The 13729-nt window shown below is 39.8% G+C and overlaps 2 protein-coding genes across 3 annotated transcripts; one reads left to right on the forward strand and one right to left on the reverse strand.

The window, feature by feature from the left end:
* Positions 1-171: 171 nt before the first annotated feature.
* On the reverse strand, positions 172-5627 carry LOC147159723 (uncharacterized). The gene is made up of 10 exons (XM_086059617.1): positions 5364-5627; positions 5094-5278; positions 3658-3795; positions 3457-3577; positions 3198-3381; positions 2038-2179; positions 1608-1760; positions 1487-1533; positions 1026-1105; positions 172-950 (listed from the first exon to the last, which is right to left on the reverse strand). The coding sequence occupies exons 1-10, from the start codon at positions 5469-5471 to the stop codon at positions 861-863; spliced, it is 1248 nt and encodes a 415-aa protein (XP_085915743.1). The 5' UTR covers positions 5472-5627; the 3' UTR covers positions 172-860.
* A 4536-nt stretch (positions 5628-10163) lies between these two features.
* LOC147159724 (type I phosphatidylinositol 4,5-bisphosphate 4-phosphatase-A-like) lies at positions 10164-13468 on the forward strand. Of its 2 annotated transcripts, none has more exons than XM_086059618.1 (7): positions 10164-10476; positions 10920-11083; positions 11164-11270; positions 12284-12395; positions 12468-12513; positions 12600-12690; positions 12757-12987. In XM_086059618.1, the coding sequence occupies exons 1-6, from the start codon at positions 10380-10382 to the stop codon at positions 12686-12688; spliced, it is 615 nt and encodes a 204-aa protein (XP_085915744.1). In that variant the 5' UTR covers positions 10164-10379; the 3' UTR covers positions 12689-12690; positions 12757-12987. The 2 variants fall into 2 exon arrangements, with proteins under 2 accessions (XP_085915744.1, XP_085915745.1); XM_086059619.1 differs by having other exon boundaries at positions 10182-10476; positions 12468-12520; positions 12757-13468.
* The last annotated feature ends 261 nt before the right edge of the window (positions 13469-13729 follow it).

The following is a 13729-nucleotide window of genomic DNA, read 5'->3' on the forward strand; positions in this document are numbered from 1 at the left end:
CTGCTTGTGATGATGATGATGGAAGCACTTCCTGATTAATGTTTTGCACCATTTGATTGGAATTTCAAGTCAGTCACTTTTCATTAATGTGTGTTATCTTGTGACATGTGGAGTGGAACAGATATGTAGGTATGGGAGTGCTGTTTCATGTCTAATGTAACTAAGCGCATGCAAATTCAACAGTCTAGTACAGTATTTTATTATTTGCATATGTTATAGAGGAGAGCTTACAAAAAACAATGACAAAGTTAACAAAAATGCAACATTGAAATTAAGTTTTGCTTCAGCCCCCATTTCGGCGTGCATTTGCTCTGCCCCAACTGGTTGTGCAGCAACTATGCAAATCAGTCAGCTAGGACAATTGACTCAATTATTTTAATGACCCGTGACGTAAATTGTGAAATAACAATAAAAGAAAAAATCTGTTTCCTCATGAAGGCACCTATTTAAAGGTTGTCCATACGTAACGTAACCGGACCTATGTAATTCCATGACTAGACCATCAGAAGCGCAAAACCAAATGTTATTTACATGTCTACAGTATAGTGCACAATCGCAAAGTGGACTCTTAAAATACAGAATCTCATAAAAAAAACAAGTCTGACAATGTCACAAATGTGTTTTCAACTGCCTTTGGAAACAATAATGAGGAAGCACCTCTCCAAATTCATCCTCTGAATGGTTAGAGCAAAAGTTTTTACAGCCAAGTTTGACTAGCAAACCAGGTGTGTAGCATTTGGCACACAATAATACATTTAACAATCAGCATCTGTGCTGATGATGATTTATTTCATTGGTATCATATCGTTTTGTTTTTTGTTGAGACAAGGTGAAAAAAAGATGCTTCACGAGTTTGTTTGTTAGTCGTTTTCTATGACCTTCTCGCTGAATTTCACCGTCCTTAGCACGATGTCCGGGGGCAGTCCTCGTGACACCAGCTCCTTTTTAAGCTGCAGGACAAAAAAAAAACGTCACTTAAACTGTGTGCGTCAATGTGTTGTGTATATTGAGTGTTGATTGCATACCCGCGCTAAGGCGACATCTTGGATTAGGTAGAAGGAATCGTAACTTCGAGTCAGGAACCTGACATCCAGGCCAAAAAGCGCTAAAGACAAAAATCACTCAGCTGTCATTGATTGGTTTGGTAGATAAGTGGCAGTGGTGAGACCCTTTTTGTTCAATCAGATTTCAGCATGCATGTGATGCTGCCTAATCTGCCCAGGGCCTTCAGAATCACTAGTGCAGGCTCATGAACTTCAACTAGAAGAGCAATGGTATTTCTTTAAACAATCAGAATTCAAATTCGCCAGCGAGCTTACCTGCAATAGCATTCTCTGATTGGTTAGTCAGAGTAAAACGGTTCAACTTGTTTTATAGGATTTTTTTTTTTTTATAATTTTTTTTTTTTTGGGTGATCGGCCCGCCACTGCCACGTGATGATGTTGTCAAATCATTTATTGAAGTAACAGTAAGAGACTCGACTCACAGTGGTCAACCGCCACGATGACACAGCGCATTGGTGAGTCAATTTCACTGTGGGAGAGCAATATTCACATTAGCAAGTGTGCCAATGAACAATGAGCAAAAATAATAATAATAATACATACACATCTGTATTTAGAATGGCTTGAACAACAAAGCAGATGGCATGACGTTGGCCTGAATCCTGTTGATTCGGCGTCCATTCCAGAAGGAAGCGGCCGCTGCCCAACGTCGTCTTCTTTATGCCGGCCGGCCCGCTGAACAGCACCTGTGTGAGCCTAACACACACATGCAAACAACATTGACGATAAACAGAAGTGCCCAGCTCTGGATATTAGTTAAATATTGGTTGTATGTTTCTTTTAATTTATTTTTTATTTTTTATATTGGTTGTATGGTTGTACATTGCTGCATATGATGTACAGTACATGTGACATGTTTCTTTGTGTGGTTCAAGGTAGTCCACTAGTTACAAACATCTGACTTACGAACAAACGCTGACTGATGTCCATAAATGTCATAAAATTACTTGCAATACTTAAAAGAAACACATACTCCGATTCCTCTGCATGTGCATGAATGGGAATCTCCAGGGTACGGTTTACAAAGGCGTATAGATGTGCTCCATCCTCAGGTGTAGGATACATGTACTTGGGTATGAATACTCCCAATTTGCACGTCTCCACCGGTGGAATCACTGTAAATTTACACAGAGGGGAAAGTTATAGTTACTGTAACAATGTAGATGAATAATATAAATAAAAGTCTTTAAAATGGGTTTTCTTTTATACATACAACTGTGAAAAATTTTTTTTACTTGCAGAGTACTTTTACCAGTCATTTATTTATTTATATACTATATACAATATCTATAATTCTACTTAATAAAGCGGTGTTTTCTTTTTTGCTCTTTTGAGCACCACAACTGGACAGAAGAGAGACCTGTTGTGAGCTGGGGCTTCAAGAGCTTTGTTGGGACTATTTTGGAATATCCAACTCTGGCAAATTGCCATCGCGCGTTTGCTAAGTTGTGAAGGCCGAACGGAAGCCAGGTAAGTTTACTAGTGATTTTCCATTTTGAATGAATCGTGTGTTCCCCATAAAAATAAAACACCAAAGTTGAAACTGATATATTTATTTTGCATAGCAACTGCCTCAGCCAATCATGTCTCTCACCATTGAGCTCAACTCACCCCCTTTTTTTCTGTGTACTCAAGGCTTGGCCTGTGTACGACTACTACTATTGCAAATACTATTGCTACTACTACTACCTTGGACATATGATTAGGTATGCCCAGGATTCTGGCCAATTAATTAGGTACGCCCAGGATTCTGGCCAATTAATTAGGTACGCCCAGGATTCTCGCCACTCCGCCCACCCAGGGCGGCGGCCATCTTGGCCAATTGATTAGGTACACCAATGACTCAACTCTGGTTAGCTTAGCTTCACACCATCTCATGGAGGCACAGTCAAAAGTAAAGACAGAAAACAGAAAGCGAGAGAGTGGCAGAAAATGCAAGAATAAAGAAAAGAAATGCAGCTGACGTGGCCAAATTTTTATGTACCTCTAAAAATACAAAATGATAACCCCAGTATTATGGATACTGTCCACGTTAAGCCTAAGCTTTTTTTCTTTTCAGCTTTTCAAGACTTTTGCCACAGGAGACTGGGCTGTGACAAGGTGAGTCAAATCCAAACGTGCACGCTTTCTTACCCTTCAGAACAAACTGGACGGGGACGCAGCCAATTTTGTCATATTTTTTGAGAAATTCCCTGTTCCCTGTGGTGTCAATTAGACTCAAGTGCTCGCTGCGAACACGGTCCTCAATGTGTAGTTGGACGGCATACGCGCCCTCCACAGTGCCGTTAATGTCTGGGATGATCTTCACGACGCAATCCTGCAAACAAGGAGCAGTCATCACAGAGCTGGGAATCAAGGAGGGTGTTGTTTTGCGGGGGTGGCGGTCACTTACACTCGCAATATATACAAAAGAGGGATTGTTGTCAGGGAATTCAGGAAAACATTGCACATCATCTCCGTCTGGGTCAAAGGCGGGCACCTTCACGTAGTGTATTTCGCAGTTGGAGGGGAACCTTGGGGATTCATGCAAACGTTCTGTGAGGTGACAGTTGGTTGCCACGCTGCCCACACTTAAGTGTCAGGGTAGTAGTACCTGAGGACGGGAAGGATGGTGGTCCGGGGGGACACATTTGGACGTCTGGTGTCGGACCTGGTCTTCGGCTCCAGATGTGCCACGGCCAGCACATCTGTGACGTTATTGGTGACGTTGATCCACTGGATGCCGTCCAGACTGGAAGAGCAAGAATATACTTACTTTTTTTGTGCATGATTTGGAGTTTTTGAGTGGATGTGGGATGGATCAAATCTGGAATGAGCTCATCAAAAGGGACAGTGCCGACTTTTGGAAAGAAGATAAGGTTGAATTAAAATGATTTGGAAATAGAGACAACTGAAGACCAGAGAGAGAAAGAGAGATATTCTTAAAAAAAAATTTTTTTAATGTGAATCTGTATAACTATTGAAGTTAGAAGTACAAAAAAGTAAGTATATTTTATTTGTATAGCACTTTTCAGAAGATTCAAAGTCACTTTAGAAAAATAAAACTGATAACCCAATATAGTATTTTTCCATAAAATTTAATGAAATAACAGGACATTTTCTATCCTAATTTTTCAGTTCTACTTCCTGATTGTAAAATGGCCACTAGTATACTCACCTATCCCCAAATATTATTTAATAAAACATTTTAAGCACAATATTTTGGGGTGCAAAAAACAACAACAAAAAGACACATTACAAAACAATTTGTTGGGTTTTTGGGCAGGAATCATTTCTATTTATTTTTCAAAACATTTATCTGTTTTGAGTTGTGAGTGTGGTCTGGGACCAAATTAAACACGTATTTCAAGGGACCGCTGTATGTTTTTTCCCACTTTCTTTTCAAATGGAGAGAACACATTTTCCACAGATCATTCAAACAATTCTCTTTTACTCATTCACTGCCATTGACGGCTATAGACGTCAAAAATTCATTTGAACTATTTCTATTAGTTTAACATATTTTACACTTTTGTTAACAAGAGTATAAAAACCTAGAAAAAATATTGTACATTTAGAACAGATATCAAATTTGTGATTAATCGTGAGTTAATTATTGAAGTAATGCAATTAATTATAATTTAAAAAATTAATCACCGCATGACAGATTCAAAATATTCTCCATCCAATGCCTTATTAACTCATTCGCTGCCATTGACGGCTAAAGACGTCAAAAATTAATTTGAACTATTTCTATTAGTTTAACATTTTTTTCCACTTTTGTTAAAAAGAGTATGAAAACCTATATTTTTTTATTGTACATTTAGAACAGATATAAGATTTGTGATTAATCGTGAGTTAACTAGTGTCTTAATGTTCCCTGGTTCACATTTCTAGTACTATTTGTATTATTTGCCGCTAGAAGTGGTGAGGGAAGACTTTCTGATAAATCAAAAAAGGAGAGTTGGAAGAAGACAACTAGTCGTAGAGAAACCCGATAAGCTCGAAGTGGAAGTGTGTGTGTGCAAGGCTCTGTATCTGTAGACTCACCGCACTGAAAAATAATCGGAGTTGGTGGCGTTCACGTGCACGATCACCTCATCTTGACACCACTCTCCGCTTTTCTCGTCCACCCTTTCCACCGACACAAAGTTGACCGTGCAGACGTCCAGCGGACAGCCCACCACGGTGAGGTTGCCGCACTCCTGCAAGCTCAACTTGTAGCGAACGATCGTCTGTGGAACATTAGGTTGTGTTGGGAGCTGACATTAAGAAAGCACAAGCCGATGTATGCTTCAGGAAAGGAAAGAGGGTACGTACCGTGTTATTAGAGGACATCAATGGGTCGTAGGTGATTGCTGTGCCCATATAGTTAAACGCCTGGCAGCTGCAGGCCAGCAGCGACAAGACCAACAAAGAGCCATGCATGGTTGACGACTGGACCGTGCTTGTGTAGCTCGGGACAAAAAGTCACAGAGGAGCATTTGATATGAGCGCCTGGTTTTGCAGTCTGACTTGTTCTCTTAGGGAAAATTTAGGCGTCCCCATAATTGAACAGCAGAATGCAAGGTGAGGCATGGCAGGCTGCTATTACGCAATTAACTTCAGTGTGGGGGTGTGTCAGGTCAAACATGTTTTCGTGTAATTGAGGAAGCATTTGTTCTTTCCTGCATTTTCACTGGCTTCCTGTAAAGAGCCGATCTTCCACACCGCTTCTTCCATTCTGATGCTATGGTGCTTTTAAACAGGTTTTTTTTTTTCAGATTTTTCCAGTAATGAGACAATTCTCTTACCTTGCTGACAATTTTGGTTGTTACTTCAGCATTCGTCAGAGCTGTCACACCTCCTTGTGTGACGTGTGTCTTAAAAAAAGAAAAAAAGAAAAGTTGCACGCACCTACCTGACAAAGGAAAAAGTTGTTTTCAGGGGTCACTCATTGGCGAGAGTTTGAGAACAGAACTGTGTTGATATCAACGTGACACCAGGTCTCATTAGGGTCAAAGGTGGGCAGCGTCACGTTCCTCTGGCAGGTGGAGGGGTCTCTTTGGGGGTGGGGTGCACACAAACAGCTTGGTAGCTGGTTGCCATGGTACCAGTCAATGCAGCACTTTTATGTTGGGGTGGTTTTACCTAAAAGAAGAGGCAGCACTGTGGCCTTGGGGGAAGTGTTAATTTTATCCGACATTTTTAAATTGAGTCTGAGTTTGAGTCCAGTTTCAATCACGCTTGTTAGTTTTTATCATAGTTAGTCAACCTCATCCCGTTTTTTTTTGTGTCCGTTTTTAGTTGACTATGTATTTAGCATTTTAGTCCCAAGAAAACAAATGTATTCGTCTAGTTTTAGTCAACAAACACTGTCAACTTTTTAGTCTAGTTTTAGTCAGGACAATCATTTAACCTCTGCATTTTTTTTGGTCAGATTATGTTGAACATTTCAGATCTAAAACTATTTCACATAAAATGTTCTAATCTTTTTGATAAAAAAAAAAACACAATTACAGTATATCAACAAGTGGCTACTATGGCTCCATGCTATGAGATAGTAAGTTAGTCAGCATTAGTTAGCAGTCGGATTGACATTACTGTTGGAACGTTATAGCCGTTGGATTTATGTTACCTTAATTTTCGTTTCGGTTTTGTTCATGAACTAAAGATGTTAGTCCAGTTTTTATTAAGTGAAGTGCATCTTCATCTCGTCTTCATTAATCGACGAAAATGCATACTGATTTAGACCCAATTGTTGTTTATTAACTCATTTACTGCCATTGCCGGCTTTTGACGTCAAAAATTCATTTGAACTATTTCTATTAGTTTAACATTTTTTCCCCACTTTTGTTAACAAGAGTATGGAAACCTAGAAATGTTTTTTATTGTACATTTAGAACAGATGTAAAATGTATGATTTAACGTGAGTTAACCATGAAATCATGCGATTAATTACAATTTAAAAAATGAATCGCCTGACTCGATTTAAAAAAAGAAAAGATTATTAGAAATTAGGAGCGTCGGGCGATTACATTTTTTAATCTTAATTAATTGCATGACTTCATGAGTTAACTCATGATTAATCACACATTTTATATCTGTTCTAAATGTTCAATTAAAAAAATCTAGGTTTTCACACTCTTGTTAACAAAAGTGGAAACAAATGTTAAACTAATAGAAATAGTTCAAATGAATATTTGACGTCTATAACCGTTAATGGCAGTGAATGAGTTAATGAGGAATTTAGTCTAGTCTAGTTTTGTGTGTGTTGACAAAATGATTTTTGTTTAGTTTTCATTGACGAAATTAACACTACTGGGAAGGATGCGTTTGCTTGACCTCGTCTACGGGTTCAAGTGTGTGATGCCATCATTGGTGGCATTGATTTGCTGGAGGCCATTCAGGCTGGAAGAGGGAGAACACAGTTTTTTTTTTCTTCTTCCTCTTTTTTTGCCGCATGACTTCATTTAAAGGTGGTCCAGACAACCAGGCAACTTAACGGAGCACAAACCGTGAGGTCTGGCTAACATTATAATGTGATAGTACCCCGAAATGACATCCTTTGTCCACAAAGACTTGAGACCACAGACTCTGTGCCACAGTACCCTGATTGGCTCGCTTACGAGGCTGGGATGCATGCGTTTTGGTAGTTCACTTGGTAGCGAGCAGCCACCTGCGGAGCCATTGAGTGTTAAGAGCAGGCCTTTCAAGTGCCCCCTTGCTGGTTTCCGTGGCAACCATTCCCTCGCCCTACACTGCAGTAGCGTACCATACCATAATCATTCAAGAGCGGTTCATAGGTCATCGTTGCGCTCTGGAAGCTGAATGTCTGGTAGCCGCAGGCAAGTAAGAACAAGATTGAGCAGGTAGCCCCAGATGATGGCCGACGGACACACTAATAATAACAGGAGTGCCGCTGGTCTGGCCAGCTTCTTGAATTGCAGCAATTAATGTCCATGGGTGTGGCTTAGCATGAGGAAACGTTGATCACTATGTGACTTTCCGTGTGTGTGCAACTGTGCATGTTTTAAGCTGCGCACCATTTTGAATGAATCATGGGCTCGCCCCCCTTAACCCGTTTTTTATTCCGATGTGCTTGCGCAAGATTGAAATAGCTACTCAGGTCTAAAAAAAAGTCCTGCGCTCGCTCCAGTGGTTGCCAGACCAGTTCTTTGCTTACATGCAGATGTTTTGGGAAACTAACAAGAATGAGGAAGAAGCTGATGTGGTAAAAATCCATTTATAATCATTACAGACATTTATGTGTTTGCACGTGTTCACTTGGATCCAAATAAAAATTTGAATACTCAAACATCACATCTTCTTGGTTTGTGAGTGGATAGAAATATAGATAGAAAGAAAGCTCGGTCGACCACATTCCAAAAGATTGCGTTGTGGTAACAAGCAACCAGACTTTCCCTAAGTCTATTTTTATGAGGTTGTTATAATAATTGTGTGATGACAAGTCTTAGTTGCAAACATAATCAATTAATTGGGGGCAGAACATTGAGCTAATGGTTATTAAAGTTAAGGGTTTGAATATCTGCTTTGATCTTTCTGTGTGGAGTTTGTATATTGTTCCGGTTCTTACATATGTTTTCTCTGGGAACTCCAGTTTCATAACACATTCCAATTGACAAGAAGACATTTGTCAAGGAAGAGACAGCTGTGGTTTTCATGAATCAGGAGAGCTTTTTTCACTCCTCCCACATGTCAGAAATTTAGTAATTTGATGACTCCCACCATGCAAACTGTTATGTAGCTGTGGGACTAATACTAATATTTGCCAAAACAGAAAAGTCATTGCTGTTTTAGCAAAAGTGAGCCAAGTTGTCAGCTACTATCCTATTCTTTGTCATTTAGTGAAACAGCCTCAGTTTTAGTTTTGACCGTACACTAGATGGCCACAAAGTTCCTCTCTACTGTTTTCAGCCCTCATCTGAGGAGAGTGGAAAATGTATATGATTGCTGATATTAATTTATTATGATAATTCAGGAAAATGAACAAGAGCAATCTACTAGTCTTTACAATTTAAGCCTCGTTTATCTTTACGGTATGAAGCACCTCCAACAAGGCCGACCATGTGATCCAAAGCTGCATGTGAGATTATTATTATTCTCTCAAAGAATGGTGGATTACAACACGTACATTTGCAGGCAAATAATGTTTTTCAAAATCCTCTGGTAAAAACAAAATAAGACTGCCTTTTCAGAGAGAGATTACCGTATTACCCCGAGTCGATTCGTATTGGTCTGGTTTTGTGGACGATATTATTTGGAAGAAAGTCTGGCTCTTGCCCAATTATTATTTGATAACAAACAAGATTAAAGAAGTTTCATTTAAAATAATTAATCGCATTTACCCTACTAAAGATTATATTGTAAAAAGGTTTAAGAAAAACATTGATATATGCTGTAGCTTCTGCTGTGATTCTCCGGAAACTATGGTCAACTTGTGATTTTTGTTTGCTTAACTTATTTTGACAAAGATTTTGTTTTATTTTGGAAGAATATTATTTTTGGTTTTGTTGAAAGAAATGGAGAAAGCAAAGCAAAGGTGTTTTTGGTTAATTTATTTATTATTTTGGCAAAATTTCACATACATAAGTGTACATTTATGGAAATTAAGCTTTCTTTTTTGGCTTTCATTAATGAACTCATGCTTCATTTTCTGTCAATTAGATATTGTAAGAAAGAAAAAGCAATGAAGACTGTTTCTGCTTGTGTTGAATGTAACATATGTATTTAATTTTATTTGACATGTATTTTTAGTTACCCCCTAGCGTTTCTTGTTTTGGTTTTGGTTTTATGTTCATGTTTGAATGGTACTTGTTCGACGTACATGATCCTAATTGTAAATTGACATGATTGAATAAAGTAAATACAATTTAAAAAAAAAAAGAAAAGAAAGGACCCAGCCGTGTGGATTTGGACACAAACTGTGTTTCCTTTGTTTTTTACTTTTTGTAAGGATATTGAAGGGTTTGGAAGGACATTGAGGAGGGTTAAGACTTAGCAAGCTTTGTCGGTATTTAATAACTTAAAAAATGTACTAACTTCACATTTGGAATTTCGGAGTTCAACGGGGCGTTCCCGTACACATTTCCTGGTTTAAACTCTGAAAAGTCCGACTTCTGACCATCCTCGAATGCAGCGTACATCCACAGTCATGTGACTCGTGTTTACTTTACGGCTTTTCACTTCCGCCTTCGGTCGTCGCTCTCCGCACTGTCAACGTTGGGGGATTTATGTCGCGGGGGGGAAATTGTAAGAGCGAACTGCAGAATAGTCGTCTCTGTTGTCCGGCTTCTTCCTGCGTGCAATGAGACTAGTAGAGACCCGCTTGAAGTAATGGCGGACGGCGAGAGGTCACCGCTGCTGTCCGAGCACTATGACGTCGGTAAATCTCTCGGAGGAAGATCGAACGGAGTCCTCGCTGAAGCCCAGAGTATGTCAGAAATGTGACATTCCGATCTGTCGACATATACGACCCACTTCATGTTGGAGAGTTTGCCTGAGCTCTTTATGGTTGATGGTCACTAAATGTTTTTCACTTGATTTCTTTTTGGTCATATTGTATACCAAATATGAACACGTAATGTTTTAAAACTATAAGCATGTAAAATTACAACAACAATCCTTATTTTGCTGTGTCAGTGTCACCATTCATCTCTCATTCGCTAAATCACATCACTCAATCTCGCCTTTTAAACCCACATTCAGTGTTACAGATACTGCAAATGTGTGTAACTTGAGGATGGCGACCCCAAGTGGACAAAAATGATCCCTGCATTTCAAATGCATGTTTTTATAAAGATTTAAAATGTGGATGGCGAAGGCATCTGTGATGAGCCAAATATTAAACGAAAGCCTCTCTCTCTTCCCATCTAGTCTTGGTGCCCGATGAACCACCGCCGCCCTACTCACCACGCAGCAGCCCAGATAGCGGCAGCAATGCTACAGTCATCAGCTGCCGCGTTTGTCAGAGAGCCATTTGCGTAGAAGGCAAGACGCACCAGCATGTGGTCAAGTGTGGCGTTTGCAATGAAGCGACTGTGAGTTCCGTATGTTTACTTCTTACGCATTGTACGTTTCAGAGGGTTTAAAACGCTGCAGTTTCTCCTTCCTTCTGCAGCCCATCAAGAACGCTCCGGCTGGGAAGAAGTATGTCCGATGTCCGTGTAGCTGTCTGCTCATCTGCAAAGTCACATCGCAGAAGATCGCGTGTCCACGACCGTACTGGTGGGCTCACACGTTCTGGACCACGTTACTTGACCAAAACTAAAATCGAGCTAAGATTGGTAGTCTGCAAAGATATTTCTTCTAAATGGGCAGTTTTATTGAAAGAACATTTTATTTGCATTCCAAATATTATTAGGTTATTAGACGTGTCTCGTCTAGTCTGTTCTTGTCGGTCAGGTCCTCTCCTATCTATATAAAATAAGTGTTAAGTAAAAAATCGATTCTCATAAGAATCGCGATTCTCATTTAGTATGATTTAGAATCGATTTTAAATGTGCCAAAATCGATTTTATTTCAATTGCTCTTGTTTGTGTGTGCCTTTATTGGGAGCACTGTTCATGTTGTACACGATTTGGCCACTTAGGGGCAGTGCGGATCCGCTCGTTCTGATACACTGTTAAGTTGTAGCCACATAGAAGCAAAAAGTCATGATCAAGTTATCCCAACAAAAGTAGTTTTTTTTTTGTTGCAGTGTAGGATGTCAAGATGCTTCTCTGTATACATTCATGAAGCGTTTTGTATGAATAGTCGCTCTTATGAGTGATAAAAGTGCCACGAGTAGCGCGCTAATTAGCATTAGCGAGTCAGACTGGAGTAGATCATGACAATTCTTTGCATATCTATAAATTGAAGCAGAACTCATTGTCAATCAAATAATTTTTAATCTAGAATCGTTCTGAATCGATTCTGAATCGAATCGCAGACCCAAAAATCGGAATCGAATCAAATCGTGAGACTCAAAAATTCCCAGCCCTAGTGTTAAGATCGATTGGCAACCAATTGTGATTTGCCGATTTCCGGGGGAAATGTATGTGATTGGCATATGTTGATCGATGCATTTCATTGCTGATCACAAAAAAAAAGAAAACGATCATCCGTAGCATTTTTCTTACATTAAATAATATACTGTATTCATAATTTCATTACTTTTTTCAAGACCAATTTTTGCAGCGTATCCATGTTGTTTTTCATTCGAGTGTCCTAAAATGATATTTTTGTTGTTTTCCTCCCAGTAAACGGATCATCAATCTGGGCCCAGTTAACATCGGCAGGGAAAGTCCAGAACCACAGGGCTCACCCGTCGGCGTCCGAGTCATTTGCGGCCACTGCTCCAATACGTTCCTGGTACGACGCGCATATGTCAACCGTCCTCCGTAACCTCTCATGCGACCGACTCACCGTCTGTTTCTCTCCCAGTGGACGGAGTTTTCCGACAGGACCTTGTCCAGATGTCCGCACTGCCGTAAAGTGTAAACTCCTCTTTGCTGATCTGCCTCGAGAACTCCTCGACAGGAAGTGATGTCCACGTTTGGTTTGGTGTTTTTACAGTTCCTCCGTTGGCTGGCGGTACCCGAGGAGGAGGAGCTTGCTGTGTCTCATGGTTTTCGCCGTGGTGGCCGCTTCCACCGTGGGACTGATGGTGAGTGTTAACAGAGGTGAGGAGAACGCAACGTCTGGACGGACGTAACCCTCATTTTGCATCCAGGTGGGAACGTGGCGGCCCGCTCGGTACTCCAACGGGATCTACGCCGCGTGGGTGCTGCTCGTCTTCATCGCTGCCTTGGCCCTCGCCAGGACCGTCTACTGGAGTTGTCTGAAAATTAGCCAGCCCATTCCAACATGATACAGGAGCATAGTGAACCAAATCGCTGGCTGTACTTTTTAAATATGTGCCAAGAGTTTGTTTATTAGCAATAAAGAGAACTTTTACTATTCACAGAGGTTAGGGACCAAGCCCGATGCTAATCTTGATGTTTATAATTGCCTATATTCATAGTTTAAGATGCTCCTCTGCTAACATGGTGCCTTATAAGAAGCATGGGTTAGGGTCACATTTGAGGGCATTACAAAAAAAAAAGCACACAAATATGCGGGTATGCGTGAATAGATTTTAGTAACTATTAATGTTATTTCGTCATCCTGATTCAAACTGTACTTTGTATTTGTTATTTCTTAACACATTCATTGCCAAAGACGGCTATAGACGTCAAAGATAATTTTTTACCAGGCTGGCAGTGAATGAGTTATTGTATATGGTCAGACAAAAAATAATTTAAATGCTATGTTTTGTTGCACTCAAAAGGAAATGTTCAGGGCTTGCTGAACAGTAATGTGGAAACACCTCTACTGTCAAAGTATAGTGCTCATTGGTCATGTAAAACACCAAATGTTATTTTAATAAAAATGATCATAAGCGATTTGGTCTTACGGCAGTGCAATGCACTGGTTGTCATATTAGCATTGCAAAATATAGATTTATGAAATTGAGTATCAGCTGGTATACTATTTGATCTATTATGAGTACAAACTGTTCTTCTTCTATTTCGGGGTTTTCTACCTTACTCCTGTAGTAGCTAATTAAGCATAACTTGCAAATACAGTGTTCCCTTGTTTTCCGCTGGAGTTAGGTTCCAAAAAATACCAGCAATAAATGAAGTCCGCGAAGTAGTTAGCTTTAT

Source organism: Leptonotus elevatus, chromosome 17 (genome assembly GCF_054856555.1).
Source record: "Leptonotus elevatus isolate MCC_2025b chromosome 17, RoL_Lele_1.0, whole genome shotgun sequence".
Classification (NCBI taxonomy): domain Eukaryota; kingdom Metazoa; phylum Chordata; class Actinopteri; order Syngnathiformes; family Syngnathidae; genus Leptonotus; species Leptonotus elevatus.